The following is a 17,656-nucleotide window of genomic DNA, read 5'->3' as shown; positions in this document are numbered from 1 at the left end:
TTCTACTTTATATTGTGCATAGTTCCATTATTATAGAAACATCGGTTCGAAGGAGTATAAACTTTGTTTTTTAAAGTTCTTGTTCTACTATCATTAAAACAGTATTTCTCTAAGGTCAACTCCATCATTCTTTTGTTATGGAACCAGAACTGTATTTAATGCTGAGGTAGAGTCAACTCAAGAAGAAAAGGTATGAAAAAAATCCAAATTAGGTAGAATTTTAAAAACTACGTTTAAGAGCAGTAATAACTGAAATGGTAAAAACATTGCTCAATACTACTAGAGCCTAGTTAAAGAAAAAAGTTCTTTGGCCATCTAATCAAGAATAATGCACCCTTCACCCCAAAGAAAGCATTAAGAGAAAGTGGTCACTTAGCAAGATGCACACACACGCTAAATAAGACACATAGCTTTACATACAAGAAATTTTTCTAAATCTAGGAAAACTGAATGATTTCCCAAGGAAATATAAATTTAATTTAAAAACTAGGGAACACGAACAGGCTATAACTAAAGAAGAAACTGTAAAGGCAGTAAAAAACACTTGAAGATATGCACATGCACAGAGTTTTATAGGAGTTTATCAAACCTTCAATGAACAGATGATTCTCACATTATATAAACTGTTCCACAAGGGAGGAAAACCTGAAAAGCAACTCATTTTACAAAGCTATCCTAAGGGTCTCTAAAACTAGACATAAATAGCATAAGAAAACTAAGTCAATCTCATTTATGGGTAGGTAATAAATCATAAACAAATCAGCAAATCAGTATTGAAAGAACATTCATAAATAGGTTTTATACCAGTTATTGAAGGGTAATTTAACATTAGAAAATATATTAACATCATTCACGCCATTAAAATTAACAGATAATAAAAACTATTATTATTTTCTAAATCCTCAAAAACTCATTGGATAAATTCAAAATCTATTCCTAGGGGTGGCAGGGAGGAAGAGATTTTTTAGAAAACTAAGAAAAAAGGAAATTTCCTTAATTTGATAAAGGTCATCTATAGAAAGGTCAGCAGCCATCATACTTATTTACCATGACAGTCAGGAAAGAAACAAGGATGCCTACAACTGTTCTTAGCTAATGAAATAAGATAAAGAAAGAGCTGTTATTAAAAATTAGAAAAATGCACTTGCAGGTAATATGATCAATCATCTAAAAAATCCCAGACTTAAGTAACAATTTTTTGACTAATTGAACTCTGCAAAGTAGCTAAACAAAAGTTAAGTGCTTATTATTGATGAAGAACAAAGTATTTAAAGAAATGTAATAGGAATTTTAGAAAAACAATTCATAAGTAGTTTCTAAAAATATAGAAATAGACTTTAAAAAGTATACAATACCTAAACGAAAAAACCCATTTTACTAAAAGATGTAAAAATTCTGAATAAATGGAGACAGTGTTCTGGACAGAAAGATTTCCTATTTTTAAATCCTTCCCACACATTAGTCTAGAAAATCAATCCAACATTGATCAAAATCCCAAGGGGACTTTTCTGGTACTTTGATAAGGTGATTCTCATGTTATTAAGCAAAAAAATATCCGTAAGAATTTTTTAAAAATTGAAAAAGAACAAATGGGCAACTGACCTGTCATATATCATAATAAGAAATTATACTAATCACAAGTTTTCAGTGAGAGAAAAATCATGGAAGACTCCCAGGTGCCACTTAATGAGACAGAACACTGGAGGAGGTGGGATGGAAGCAGGTGTGGTGGAAGAGGGTGACTTTGTTAAGGTACACTGATTGTGAGATGCCCATTAGACCTCCACATGGAGATGTGGACAGACAGCTGGATGTGTGAGCTTAGTGGAGAGGTCTGGGCTGCAGAGAGTGACATTTAAAACCGTGGGATGCATGGAGCTTTTACTAGATGTTTGGTTTCCTTCATGGGAAATTATATAGTTTGAGTTTGCCAGTAAATTTCAGAAGTTCACCCATCCCATCTGCATTTGTGTTTTCTGAGGAAACAGGCAGAGGTATATTTAGATCAATTTAGTAGAGGATTAGAAAAATTAATCTCTGTACTTCTTTTATTATTCCTGTACTAATTTCTTCATTATTTTAAAGTACTTTTCATTTTAATGGCATTTCTCTTTAAAATCACTAATAAACTTTATCTCCTACAAGGAGGCAAAGCCTCTGACATTCGAAATCCCCTCTCCATTGTCAGATGGCTCCTTCATTCCCCCTCAACACACCACAAATCCCGCCTTGGTCCTGAGTTTACAAAGGCTGTGCCCCGAACTGGCTTCCCAACTACCCTGACCGCTACTCCATTCTCTAACGACTTGAGAGCTCCATGAAGTCTGTTCCAGCCCATGATCTCTCCTCCCTACCTCCAAAACATACTCACGTGGTCTTAATCATACACTCTCTTGCGCTTTAAACATTTCTAATCTATTCCTCAAACTATAGGAACCCACTAAGAAATGTAAATGAATTTCCACCTACGAACACCAAAATAATGCACTATTTCTAATTACATACTTTGCTTTTTACCTAAAAAGTACATGATCCAACTTAAAATCCACAAATCAGTTGCAACCAAATCTAAATTAAGAGAACTCCATTGTCGACCTAGAGACCAAACCAGTAACACTGGGAGACAAGATGCGGTCAAGCTGTGAAGAGAGCCAAGGCACACAGGACAATGATGGTCCATCAGGACTAATGAGACAGTCCCCCCGACAGGTCACACAAGTCCTATCCAAGGCAGCACCTTCTTCACTATGAGGCCTGGCTGCAGGATTTAGGGATACGGCCCCAGAAAGGGGCGGCCAATGCTGGGGGGGAAACTGTACCTTATCTTCACTTACTCCTATAATTGTCCCCATTGAGTAAGGAGTAGAAAATTGGTTTATGGTAACTCATCATATATGTGACCCCAAGCAACAAGGGGAGAGTGAGAACTCCATGTGTAAACATGCAAAAACACACATGCACACGTGAGCATACACACTCCAGACAATATGGCCAAGCATGCTATACAAAATTGTATGTATAATGTGAAACAATCTGAGTTAGGAAACTGGGATTGTTGCCACCACCATTTATTTATCTAGTTCATAACTAAATATAGAATACTATAGGAGTGGTAGAATGCAAAGAAGTCCCTGCCCTTAAGGGGCTTACAATCTTATTAGGGAAATAGGACAGGCACATAGTAAGCTGGACTCTAAGAAAGCATATGCTAAGAAATGCCCTAAGAATTCAGAAGGCAGAGTAGTTTAAGAACATAGGATTAGGAGTCACAAAACTCAGTTCCACTCCCGGCCTGGTAAGTCAGGGGACTTCTCTGGGTTTATCACCCCAGCTGCAAAATGGAGTAGTGAGATTTAGAGGCCGTCTGCATCGTGACTGATCAAAAGCGGAGGCAGTTTTATGGAGGAGGTGGCACTTGAGCTGGACACTGAAGGAAGACAGAGAAGGCATTTCAGACAAGGAAAGCGGTACTGAGGTAGCCGTGAGCGTGGGGTCTGGAGGGGAGAAGACAGGGAAGGGTCACAAGGAGCAATGGGAGTGAGGTAAACGGGCGGCTGTGGAGGCCTCAGGCACTACCACAGAGGAATGAGTATGTTCCTCACATTTACATCAGTCAGTTACAGTACATAATTCCAGAGAGTAGAAAATACCAGAGAACAATGGCAGCATTTTATCAAACATTTCACTCAATTTCCAGAAAATATAAAACAATTAACATTATACCTCTACATTTAAAATTGACATCAAGAAACTGTCCCAATTGTCAAAATGTAAACCAATTCAAAGTTTACATTCTTAGTAAACATATCTAAATCTCTTAATTCAAAAGGGCATTTGATACAAATTATACTATCCCAATAATTCCAACATTTATTTTCTACTATGTTCCACGCACTGTGGAAATAAAAATGAGTAAGACAAGGTTCCCGCCCTTGAAGAGCCCGAAGCCTGGCAGATGAGACAAACATCAACCGTGCCCACCCAGAATGTGCTAAGATGCACGGCGTGATCAAGATATGAACATATGGCTATGGAGTAAAAACGATCGAGCCATCCCTTCCGAAGGAGTTTCAGCAAGGGCTCAGGGGAGAGAGGTCAAGGGCTCAAGGAGAAATGAGTTTGGCAGGGAGAAAGCATCTGTGGGGAGGTCAAAGCTTCTAGGCCGAGGGCACACGGCTACACACAGGGAGAGTGTAGGCGCATGGTGTGGCCAGGGCCTAGCACAGGCGCAGAGTGTACACGGCAACAGCTAGTGACATGGAAGCCCAGGCTTAGTCCTATAAAAATGGGGAGCCACTGTCTGTTATGTTTTAATCAACACTAACCCTGGCTTGTAAGGTCAGGAAGAGACAGGAAAGAAAGTGAGCAGTGAGGTTCTGTCTGTGTCATGAGCAGTCTAAGTCCTTCTCAGCAAATTACACTGTTCAGGAAAACTCCACACCCCCCATCACCTCCTTTCCTCATCCTCTCTTCTTTCCCTTTATCATCTGGTGACTCTTCAAAATGGAGCTGGAACTGGAAAAGCATAAAACAAACAAAGAGGCCTAGAAATGTGCATATATGGCTAATTAAGTGACCAGAGGTAATGGTACTTGTATTGTACAGAGGTCTACAGATGAAGAAAACTAATTTTTTCAGAAGATTTCTAAAAGTGCCTAATTCACACCAAAGAGTTGGAAAATCTCATTCAACGTGGGAAAAGTATATAGAACCCTTGTAGAAGACTCCATTTCCTAAACTATTTTCCATCAAACATCAGTGTTACAAACATGGTACCACAGGATTTCAAAGCCCATCCTCACACAATTAAGATCTGACCCAAACTGGATTGTTTGACTTAAAAAATAAAAAGATACAATGCGTAATTCCAAGTCTTAGGTTCTCAGCTACTACCAAAATATGTCAGTACATGAATAAACTGCCTAGTGAAGAACATGCAGTAAAATGGAGACGCAAACAAGCCATCCCTTTAGGGTAGGTACTAAATTCCAACTTCTCATAAGAATATTATAGAACCAATTCCACAAAAGTAACACCTTTTTAAAATTACATTTTATAATGAAGAAAATAAATCTGTGTATTTTATTTAACATTCATTCTTAAATTACAGTTATGCCAAAACAAACTGCTTCTGATGAAGGAAACCTTAGTATAATCCTAAAAACATGCATATACACTTAGTAGGATCTTCTACATTCCTAAATAAATTACATGCATGATATACATTAACCAATAAAGAATACCAATATGAGAATTCAGGACATTTATTTTTCTGCATGGAGATTTAACTACTGTACAAGACACACACACAAAACAAACCCACAAAGCAACTGTGTGTAATAGGTAGTGAGAGACACTTAAAATAAGCGTATTCAAAATGCCTACAAACAGAGTTTTTTTTTTAGGCAACAAAATATCTTCAGTCCTTGACATCTTCTCACACTCACCTAGCACCACAGATGCAAGGACTTACAGTAAACGTGAACAATCTCATGCTTGAAACCTAAAGCATGCTTTGAATAGAATTTATACATTATGATCTACTCTACTAAGTATGCAATACATACTTCTAATATTTTATACATTAGATTATCCTGCAGCATTGTGAAATTTTAACATTTATGCAAAACAACTTTTGAAAGACGTATGAAACAAGTTTTTAAGGATCACCCCCAGGCTGTTTACACAGGCATTGGTTTGGTTAAGTGGGAAGATGGCAGCAGCCTCAAGGTTCATACTGAATGAAAATGGTATATGTGCATGTCAACACATGTAAAAAACACATATATACACAGATGGCACAAAGATTTGTGCAGTTGGAATCACCAGTGCAAATGCATGCATTTGAGGTACTTATTTCTTCCATGGTCAGGTATAATTATGCACAGCCACGTTCCTCAAGTACTAAATATTTCAGGCCTGATCAAATGAAAAGCTGTAAGAAGTGTAAATATGAGATATTTATATAGTTAATTTCAAAGTGCTATGCTTTTAATGAACATTTGTTTAACATTATACGTTTACATATTTAGTTTAAAATATTTACCAACCAATAAATTTTCTCATTGTAAAGAGAATGACTGGTAGTTATACCTGGCCAAGTGATTTAAATAGCATACTTTTGAAATTCTAGCAAGAACAGTAGTGAAATAGTAAAATACTTCATTATTGCTTCATTGGACCAAGAAACCTAAAAGACATAGAAAAACAATGCTTCACTGATGAAAACTGAATATCCAGAACAGCGGTGCATGCCCCACAATGGCCTCTGCCCAATCAAAACTAAGCACTCCCCACGTTATCGATGCCATTGGCATCCACATGGATGTCAGGCTCCCCACCACACAAAGATGAGGGAACAAAGCGGCTAACAGTGGGACACAAACAGCTCTTAAGCTCTGGCAATTCTTGCTTCAGGCGTTCCAACTGCTCCACTTGGAATATATTTGGCTGTTCAGGCATCCAATCATATATCCTATGATGAAACAAACACAAAACACATAAAATAGTGTAATTTTATGGTTTACTTAAGACTCGTCTGAGTTAACCTTTTCAGGAGACTTTGTTTACAGAATGCCGGGAACATCCATATTATGGGTTTTTTCCCTAAGATACAAGCAGCAGTTCCATTTAAAAATATTTCTCTTCTCCCCAGCCTTTCCAATAATCCAGAAGAGCAGCATCTCCTTTTGTACCCCTGATGCAAAAGAGCTGATTAAAAAGCAATTGAATCAGAAAACAAATTCAGTACCTTACTAGTGATTCTTCAAGTAGCTTCTCTCGAAGTCAATCAACGGGCAATGCCTTATTTTACAGATGGAAAGCTATTAAGAGGCAGGGCTGGGATTCACACAGTTCTGATTCAAAGCACTAAAGATCAAGATGAGAAGGACTGCTCACCAGTGTGAGAATTATCCTAAAGCTGTGCAGTACAGGCAGAGGAATCCAGAGTTGAGAGCCCAGAAAAAGCGCCATGTGACGATGGCAGCACTGGCACTGCCCATCAGCAGAGAAAGGAGGGCCTTTCGTGCCTAAATGTGAAAGCCAGGCAACTTACGTGAGGCACTACAAGAGAATCTTTACGACATCACAGTAGGAAAGAATTTCTTAAACAAGATAAAAAAATGTATTGACTCCATTAAATATTTGACTATATTAAAACAGACTTTCTGTTAAAGACACATGTAAGAGAATGAAAAGTGACCTGTGGGTCAAAGTATCAGACTGAACAGAAGCCTCTAACTTTAGTCTCTCCCTATATTCCGTTAAAAAGAAAATAAAGCAGTTCAGAAAAAAATCCACGAGCATGAGGAAAAACCAAAGAGACATGGCAACAAAATTTTGGAAGCTGGAAAACAGATGGATAAGTAATAAAAAGTGTTTCAGTTAGCAGAACGGAAAAGGCCAACTCACAAGGCAACAGTGGAAAAAACAAAAAGGCTGAGTTAAAAGCAGCACCAAATCCCTCTAGAACTGGGGTGAAAGAGAGGGGCTGCAACAGGGAGGACAGGCGCAGGCTCTGAGCACAGCAAGCACGCCCCTTCCTGCTCCTCCCCGCCGAGGAGACTGCTCCTCCCCGACGCCAAGCGAGGCGTACTTCGAGAATTACAATCTCTTGGAACGGAGGACATGACCACGTGAGGATTTAGGCATTTTACAAAACCACCAGCAGCACCAGGGGAACTAGAGACAATACACACATCTAACAAGTGCTAAATACAGAGAGAGGCCCCCTTCTCCAGCTCTCTTCTGTCACCTGACTCCAAGAACCTGGCAGCTAGACCTGGATTCTCTAGGTAGAATATATAGATTCTTCTATGAGGAATCTGATCAGACAAAACATAAAGTTCTAAATCCACTGACACCAGAGGTATGACCAAACAGGCTCCCTGATCACCCCATCCTGAAATTCTAGTCAACAAGCCCCATGCACACACTCAGAGCTTCCAACAAGCTTTGTAGATCCCGATTCCTTATCGCGAGAAGCAGCCAATGATTTCCAAACATCTGAGGAAAGCTTCTAACTTGTAAGATAGTGAGCAAAAGACAAGAAAATTCCAAAAAGACAAAAAAAAAAGTTTTTTTATGCCTTCAGAGAAATAGTACTTGCATTGAATGAGAACAGGCTGTTATAAATATAGAAAAAAGAGCATTTCAAAGAAAAAGGTTCTTGGAAATTAAAAACACAGTAAGACATGAAAAACTCAGTAGAATGGATGGAAGATAAGGCTGAGGAAATCTTACGAAGTGGAGCAAAAAAACAAAGATAGACAATAGAAGAAAAGATAACAATTAGAAGTTTGGTCCAATAGTGTATAATATGCAAACAAAAGGAGTTCTATAAAGAAAAAAAAAACCTCACAAAAATGGAAGGGATAAAAGTTGAAGAATGCACAAAATTTTCCGCATCATTGAGGACATATATCAATAGACTAAGAGGGCTACCACGTGCCCAGCACTACGTGTGAAACCAGATCCACAAAAAGACCCATCTCTCTGAAATTTTACAACACTGGTGACAAAAAGAAGACTCTCCAAGCTCCCAGAGAGGAAACAAAGAAATCATATGTGAGGGAACAGGAATCAACATGGTTTCACACTCCTCAACAGCAACACTGGATTTGTAAAGATGACAGAGAAATGCTTTCAAACTCTAAAGGAAAATGATTTCTAACATGGAATTTTATGCCTGGCCACAATACTTCCAGACATGCAAGAGCTCAAAAACATTTACTTTCCGTGTCCTCCTTTCTCAAAAAGATAATGAAGGATGTGCTCCATAAAAACAAAGAGAGAAAACAAGACAGTAAAACAAGAGAAAAAAGGATTTGGACTATAGGAAACAGGAGCTCTGACACAGGAACTGTAAGGGAGCAGTCATCACTCAGGATGGCAGTTGTGCCCAAAGAAGTCAACCAATCTGTACTGGAGCAGTCTGAGTGAAAAAGAAGGTGTGCGAAGGGCTATCACTCCAAGTGGGCCACTGCTACTCTACCAGCTTTGTAACCTAAGGACAGAGTGTTCTAGTGAGACTGAACCAGAATCTTGCTGAATATGGTTTGCCTTAACTATGTGCCGATGAGTTTCCACTCTGACAGGTTTATTGTGCGCTGGGCTACTCCTGAGAACTGATGGTGGGGTATGATGAGCATAGAACCAGGAAAACACAGAACAGCCTGTTCCACGTGACCATATTCCTGCTGTGCTTCCAATGCCTGACCACAGACAAGATGCCTTATCATGCTGAGCTAGAGACCTAGTGGGTGGCAATCAGTTCAGAAAGTAGCATTTAAAAAGGTGAGGGCCAGTGGTGCAAGGAACGAGCACACACATGAATAAGAAATATCCAAGGAGCATTATTGTTAAAATTTTGTTTCAGGTACACACTTGTAGATATACATATCTCTGTGTACAGTGGATTGCAATGTAAATGCATTTCTAACCGGGTTGGGGTCAAAAGGTTTGAAAGTCATTGCCCTAGAGAAACTTCATACACATATTTTAGGAGACACTATTATGTAATATCAAATACTTGACAACCACCTAAGTGTTCTCAAATAGGAGAATAAATTGTGGCAGAGACATGCAGCCAAGCATATTATCCAGCCATGAGGATGAATAAATTATAGCTATATGCAACAAATGGACTCATTTTAGGAACATCAAAACACATGGGAAAAAAGTAAAAATAAAGTTAAAAGCCATGCAAAACTAAATGGTACATGGTTTAGTGATACAAATTAGGAATTTAAAAAACTTTTAAAAAGAATACTAATTTGATAAGCAGTTATACCTGAGGGAGGAGATAAGGGAATAGAATTAGGGAGAGGCACACAAGGGACTTCAAATCTAAGGATAATGAAAGTTCTTTACTTTAAAAGTGGTGTCTGTTACAGTATTTCTTTTAAATCATTTGAGCAGACAGTCATTTTTATAAAAAGAGGGAACAGTGCCAACTTACGAGGCAAGTACTTGGTACCCATACCAAAACTAGATAACCATTTGAGAAACGAAAATTAAAGGCCATCTTACTCATTATTATAAATGCAGAAATCCCCAGATATCAGCAAATCAAACATAGTGGTTTATATGAGATAATATATCACAAAACTATAATTAACTGTAAAATCTACTGTGTTAACACCTTTGTAAAAGAAGAGAACACAATGGTTTTTGACATACTAAAACACCCATCCTCATCACACTTCTCCCCAGTGTAAAATGAATCAAAGGCTCACAATCACTAATCATTCACAACCTTCTATATAATGTCCAAATTTGACAATGACAAAAATAATAGCATAAGCACATTAAGTACCAGAAGAAACAGCTAAAAAAAATTAGGACACAGAACTCAGCTGGAGACAATGAAAGGGATAGTGGACGGCTGGTTTTTATTGTAAGCCTTGTAGACTATTTGATTTTTAAAATTATATACGTATAGTTATGCATATATATGTAGTTCTTTGATTAGAATTAAATAAAAAGAATTTGAAGGGTAAAAAGCAGCTCTAACACAACCCACCGCACCTCTCATCAAACCCTAGCAGGAGCCGCTGCTGGGCTGTGTCCTCAATGTCCTCTGCGCCCTCAACCGTCCTGCCCCATTTGTGCTCTCACCTCTGCCTAAAACGCAAACCCTGTGAAAGCGAATTTAATCACACCGCCCCCAAATTCATCTCAATGCTTCTTTTTAAAAATTATTCTTATTGACCGTGGGCCTGAAAGAACTCACTTTCTTCAGGGCCTTTTATATCACATAGCATCTTCCTGTTCTCCACCACGTGTTCATATTTGACTCCAAGCAAGTGAGGTTGTTGAGATGAAGGATCTGCCTAAAATTTGTATATCCCACAAAACTGTACATGGTATAATCTCACAATACGCTTTTCTTGCCTGAAAATATCTGCAATCATTCCTTCCTCCTCCTTAAAGAAATATTCTTCAAAACTTTGCTAAAGCCGGAATTTCCTTCAAATTGTTCCTTTAAAATTTTAATTTTCTGTCAGTTAGGTAGAAATGTCTATTAAAAAGAGCTATGAATCATTTGCTGCTTAATACAAAATTAACCAAATAGTTAAAAAAAGGAAGGCAGGCATTATCTGGGCTGTAATTTTAAAACCATACTAATTCAGACAAAATAGTGAAAAAAAGTTTTATTAAGGAAGAGATATAACTGTATAGAACAGAAATATGAACTAAATTCCAGGAAAATATTTTTCAAAGCAGGCCTGGTAAGAATTTTATCACTTTCTCTTTGTATAATGCTGCTCAAGTATTAACAAGCCTGCTCATCCCTCTAACTCATGCCCTCTAACGACAGCCCTTCTAACTCAAAGTTCCTTTATGCTAAGCAACCTTTCCGTCTCTCAGATTAGTGGCTCTCAAACCTGCATCATAAACTCCCGGGGAGCTTATAAAAAAGGAAAAGAAAAAGATCTGTTCAACAAATATGGGAGCTCCTACTGTGTATCCCACATTGTTGTGACCTCTGGAGATAGGGCAGTGTATGAAACAGGCAAAGAGCTGGTCCCCATGGAGCTTGTTGGGGGGAGGGGGGAGGCGGGGGCTGGGAAAGGAGGTCAGGGAGAATGTAAATTAAGTAGGATATAATATGTACATGGGTATATCAGATGGTGGCGAACACCATGGAAAAAAGTCAGGAAGCACATTGTGAGCAGAGTTGTTATCTGAATTAGGATATTCAGGGAAGGGCTTACTGAGATGGTGACATTTCAGTCTTTCCTGGAGAGAAACAGCGGGAGGCCAATGTGGGGGTGGCTTGAGGGAAAGCTGTAGGAGAAGAGGTCAGAGACAGAAAGAGGGCAGATGTAGTGGTGGGGGATTGGATGGGAGTCAGCCCACACAGGGCCACATAAGGAACTGGGATTTCACTAGAGGTGACACAGAAACTGTGGGAGAGTTTTACCCAGTAACCTGACTTCGGCTTTAACAGGCTCCCTCAGGCTGCTGTGCTGAGAAGAGGGAGCAGGGACGCATGGGTGGGGCCAGTCACCAGCGAGCAGGCTACTTGACTAATTCACCTGGAAAATGAGGTGGCTTAGGAGAGAGTGACAACAGTAAAAGTGGTGAGTGGATGGAGTCAGGATATGTTCTGACAATATAATCAACAAGATTGTGTCTGGCTGGATTTGGGGTATGAGATAAATAGAGTTATGAAAGACTCTGAGGATTTGGCCTGAGAAACTGGAAAGACGGAGCTGGCATTTATACTGAAATCAGCAAGTCTTAGGAAAAACAGGTGTTGGCAGCTGGATACAAAAGTTTAAAGGTCTAAGGAAAGGTCTGAGCTGGAGATATAAAAGTTTGGGAATATACAAAGGTATGAAAAGCCACAAAATTGGAGGACATCACCAAAAAAGTTGGTGTAGATAGAGAAGAGGTCTGGGGCAGACAGCCACTCCCACCCACAAGATGACTTAGTGCGTCTGGGTTCGGGCCCAGTCATGCGAATTTTTAACAAGCTTCCCAAATGACTGTGGTACTCCAAAGTTTGAAAAATTCCAATGACAAAAAAATGTTCAGATAAATCTCAGGCCAAACTACAGATTTTTTTAACTTAACTAAGTTTAATATTATTTTTCATTTTCTAAGATGTGAACTACTGTTTTCCTAACATTCCATAGAAATTTTTCATGAAAAACAAATACCTATCATAAATTAGACCATTAACTCCAAATTCCTTCAATTTCTTTCTGTTTTCAGGGTCGTTGGTATCATCACCCCAGCAGAATATGACTAGTCCCTTAGCTTTTGCCTCTTGAATGTAGGACGGGTTTCTGAGCAGGTCTTCAGTATGTGCATTTATCCCCTAAAAGAAGAAAAATAAGTTTCTCATGAAAAAGTAACTTATTAACTGCAGATGCTAAATGGTCATACTCTAGATCAGTGCTTTCCCAAGTAGTGGGCAGAAAAAGAAAACGTGAGAATTTTTTCTTACAATTTATTTTATTGAACAAGTTTACAGTCTAACCATTTTAGGTGACTCATAAAATCCACTCAGAAAACTAAACTATAAACTTTACTTAGCCTAAGCCTGCAAGAAAATATTTTTTCCCCCCTAAGGAAAATTAGCCCTGAGCTAACTACTGCCAATCCTCTTCTTTTGCTGAGGAAGACTGGCCCTGAGCTAACATCCATGCCCATCTTCCTCTACTTTATATGTGGGATGCCTGCCACAGCATGGCTTGCCAAGCAGTGCCATGTCCGCACCAGGGATCTGAACTGGTGAACCTTGGGCCACCGAGAAGCGCAATGTGCGAACTTAACCGCTGCGCCAACAGGCCGGCCCCAGAAAATATTTTCTTTTGTTCATTTAACTGCTTTTCATTCTGAGATCTAATATCCTCATTTTTAAGTAGAGCTCCTGCTTGTTATACATAGGTCAAAACTAAAAAATTAGATGTGTAAAGTAACATGAAACCTTATTTACTACTGCTCTAAAACATTTTAAAAAATTAAAATTAAAAAATTCAAACATAGCTTACCAGTAGATTTTCAAACTGTGCAAAGCTCATTGCAATGGGGGTTGTCCGAGACCTGAGGTCCATGAGTTCAGGATAAATATCAGACTTTCCTTGAGTCAAAAATAATATGGGATATTTGTTCTGCTTTTGCCGAACCCTAAGAAAGGCAATTTAAAAGATACTTTTCATTGGGGAAGTAATTATACTGTTTAGAAATTTTAGAAAATTCTAAACATACAAAGAAAACAAACCCAAAAACCCCATAATTTCATTACTGAGACATAACCACCATCAACATGTATTGCCTTTCAGTCAAAATAAAATTTTTTTCTTAATTATTCTACACAAGAGCTAAAATATTCTCAGAAATGGGGAACAAGAAAGTCCTTGTGGGCTTACAATTGGGTAAGGAGGATGTAAAGTGAAACACAGGGCAGAGGTAGACCCAGGGGGCATGGAGGGCACCCCAGCAGGTAGTCCTGAAGGGATGTGAGAATATGTATAACCTGACTGAGAGGAAAATTCAAACGTGAAGCCTGGGCAACTTTCCCACTTCCAACCATGACCTTTCTATCCTAAGTCCTAGCTACAGTCTAAGAGTATAGGAGAAAAAAACTGAATATTACTCACATTGTGCAAATATCTGCATCAAATGAAGAAAACACTATTCTCCTCTTCCCAGAATTTTCTAAGACAGTTTTTAAAATTATATCCAAAAACAGATTCATGTCAAAATATGTTGATAAGTTACCATCCCACATTCCATCCTATGTGGAAGAAATTAACAGGAAAACTAAAGTCATTAAATACCCTAAAATTACAGTGCTGGAAAAAAATCTTGATAACATCTAGTCCAACTCTTATTTTACACATGAAGCCTGAAAACATTCACCTGCCCAAGACCACACAGCAACTTAGTGATGGTGCAGCTATCATAATTCAAGTATGGAGAACTTATATACAAAGTGACTATATTATCAACAGACTTTTGCTTTAACGAATTAAGGTTAACAAAGTAAAAGCTAAAACTCTGGTAATTTGCAATCAACTATGACTTTAAAATATAATCTTCATAAACTAAAGGACCAAAGGACTCCCCTTCACCTGCTTATTTTGTAACTCATTACAAAAAAACCCTGGTTATTATGAATTAACAGTTAAAAATCTCATTCTTTGGGTCTTAGGCATATCAACTACTCTCAACAAATAATAAAACTAAGTCTCCAAATATAGCTAAGATACCAAGAAGCCTATTGATATTCAAACATTAAATGTTTTAAGTATTAGTCATTAAAATAATCTAAAAGCTCAGAAAACTAAAAATCACTTATTAGGAAAACCTTGGTTCAACACTCACTATGTTAACCAGAACCAGCTTATCATAAATAGCTACTTAGAAGGCATGATATCTGCGGAGATTTCTTTTCCTAGTTAATTATTACTAGCTAATGCCACTTAACAGAAAATTAGGAAATTATTTAAAATACATGTTTAGATGGGGGATAAGAAAACAAAAACTAACCACAGAGTTATGAAGTTCTGACTGTCCAGAAAGTTCTCACTGTTCACTTTGTAAGTATGCCCAGAAACCATCCATATTAATGTGCATGAGAAACATGTAAACTGAAATTTCTACTATCATACATTCATCACTACTTCAAGTACTCTGCGTTAGTAAAAGTGTAAGACAGACTTTATTAATAAAAGGACCAACAAGCACTGTGTTTGCTAGAAGAAGCCACAATAACATTTCAGTCTCACTTATTCCATTAAAATGAAGAGACAAGGATGAATGCATTTAAAGAAATGGAGAGGGAGGAAGAAGAGGGTGTTACACAGAGAATTACTTACCCTCTGTTGGCAGATCCATTTTATTTCTATGTTAAACCCTACGTCTTCTGGCAAAGACTCTAAAACCTAGAGTTTTGTTTGTTGGTGGTAAATTTTGTTTTGTTTTTGGTGAGAGGAATGGTAGGATAAGAAGAAAAAAAGGAAAACAATTACTACAAAAAGAAATCTATAAGAAAACATATCACTAGTAAGGATAAAAAATGTTATGTGCTTTCAGCATAACCCACTATCTTTTCTCATACTCAAAAACTGGCAGCCTGGTTAATGATCAAGTTAAATAAGAAAGTCAAAAAAACTAAATAGCAAAAGCAGCAGTCTCAGGCAACACCTGTGGTAACTGATGACTACTACCACAAAGATGAACCTTCAACCTAAAATCCTTTCACCATCACTACTGAACATGCCAAATCAGCTGTAGTAAGACAGGCGACCTCATGAATTTAAGAAGACGTTTGTCATGCTTTCTGAATTGCATTCAGGCTTGCCTGAGGCTGCCAATCTACCATACTAAGAAGTGGCTATATGAAAAGCCACGATTTCTAGCTTATTTCCAAGGCGGTGATGCTTAACAAACACTATACTGAGAACCCCCTGAAAAGATGTCATCTCCAAATGAAAGAGTATGCCGAGGCTCATTAACAAATAAGGCACTATCCATATAAGCAAACAATAAGTTGTCAACTTATCCAGACTAAATTACCTGGACATTTTGCAAAAGATCATTTTGGCTGCATAACTAGAAAGTCAAATTGAAAATATGAAGCTCGAATATTAACGTACAAAGAGCTGACTTGTTGAGTCTTCAAACATGAAGACCAGGCAAACACATAAACATACTCAGGGCAAAATGAATTTCAAACAGATTGTTTTTTAGCTCAATTTATTTCAGAAGTTTAGAAATCATTTAACATGTATAGGATATACAGTATTTAATTGTATAAGAGCCAATAAAAGCATACTAACAGATAACACAGTGGTGAGAACACAGTTGGGAGTCTGCTGACCTGGGATCTAGCCCTGGGTCTGCACTAACCAGCTGCATGGAAAGTACAGCACCCAGACCAGTTTGTCTCAGTTTCATGTGGGGCTTCTTTACTTTCTTCTCTGATATCTTTAGCCTTATTTATTTTTAATGTACCTGTCACATTTTTACTGCACTAATGCAAAATTAGAAAAATAAGGACAATAGTGTATATTAGTGTTGACTACTAAACATCAAATTTGCAGATTCTCCTTCATACTAAGATTGGATTTGGCCTTTCTTTAGTTTTAAAATTTCTCTGTGATTAAATCATAGTGATGGTAAAGTGGGTGAATAAATGAGTGTGTGTGTTTAACTTCTTTGGCTAAGTAAATGTTGTCAAACCTCTGAGACACAATTTTTTCTTAAGTGTTTTTCTGTTCTATGAAATCATGAGATTTCTAAGAAGCAAATGATTTCAGAATTTTGGACTAGAACAAATGACTTTACTTAGCTGGGCTTCATAAATATATGAAAAATTATTCAAATCATGTTTTAAATACACTAGGACAACGTCCATTGCAAGGACAAGGGGCTCTCTGGTAGCATCCTTTTTGTAGGGTGAATAATCGCGATAAATTGAAATTACCCAATTTTGCCTAAGAAATCTATTGTACCTGACATCACCAAAAAAGACAATGGAGAAGAGTAGAAGTTAGGAAATGGAGCCAGTAGGAACCAAAGCAGACCCAGCATGGTCAAGGAAAGTGTCTGGTATCCATGTAGGCTTGCCTGATGCCGTCAAAGGGATTCCTGTATGAATTGTGCCTAATTTTTAAATCTTCATGCTAATTTTCGTTATGCTTTTTCACAACAAATTCTTGAAACTCGTGGCTTATTTTAAGTAACCAGGGCACTTATTTTCTCTGCTTGGAGAATTTCATTTCTCTCTAAAAGCTAAGGAACAGTTTTAAATATTGTAAAAATGCCTCTCCCATCATTACACCTCCCTTCCACCCCTTTTTATGAGCCCTCTCCTTCCTGTTTATATACAGAAATATGTGAATTTCCTGTTCTTACCAAATTAACCCATTGAGGTGGGAATTTTTATTCATTTAAGAAGATACGTTACTCTTAAAAAAAAAAAGTAGCACCACAACTAGAAGGACCCACAAATAAAATACACAACTGTGTACTGGGGGGATTTGGGGAGATAAAACAGAAAAACAAAAAAAAAGTAGCATAGGTACACCACCCAAGAATGTATTTTCTCTAAAAAGCATCAATGATGACAAGTTTACATTAAAGCTGTCTTTTACACAGCCTTTTTAGTGCCCATTTAAAAGACCAAAATAAA

General features: G+C 37.8%; 1 protein-coding gene across 8 annotated transcripts in view; it reads right to left on the bottom strand.

Moving 5' to 3' along the window:
* Nucleotides 1–3,052: 3,052 nt before the first annotated feature.
* GPCPD1 (glycerophosphocholine phosphodiesterase 1) overlaps nt 3,053–17,656 on the bottom strand; it is a 53,470-nt gene continuing 38,866 nt past the window's right edge. For 6 of the 8 annotated variants that reach the window (XM_044748731.2, XM_070485601.1, XM_070485602.1 and 3 more), the window contains 5 exons: nt 15,339–15,404; nt 14,118–14,254; nt 13,509–13,644; nt 12,672–12,832; nt 3,053–6,475 (listed from right to left, as the gene is read on the bottom strand). In XM_044748731.2, coding sequence (XP_044604666.1) covers nt 6,283–6,475; nt 12,672–12,832; nt 13,509–13,644; nt 14,118–14,254; nt 15,339–15,404 — 693 coding nt within the window. In that variant the 3' untranslated portion in view covers nt 3,053–6,282. Of the gene's footprint in view, nt 6,476–6,900; nt 7,032–10,735; nt 10,836–12,671; nt 12,833–13,508; nt 13,645–14,117; nt 14,255–15,338; nt 15,405–17,656 lie in introns of all 8 variants that reach the window. The other 2 variants (XR_011494584.1, XM_044748732.2) reach the window with 2 other exon arrangements.

Source organism: Equus asinus, chromosome 15 (assembly GCF_041296235.1).
Source record: "Equus asinus isolate D_3611 breed Donkey chromosome 15, EquAss-T2T_v2, whole genome shotgun sequence".
Taxonomy (NCBI): Eukaryota; Metazoa; Chordata; class Mammalia; order Perissodactyla; family Equidae; genus Equus; species Equus asinus.
This window is presented reverse-complemented; position numbering and strand designations above follow the sequence as displayed.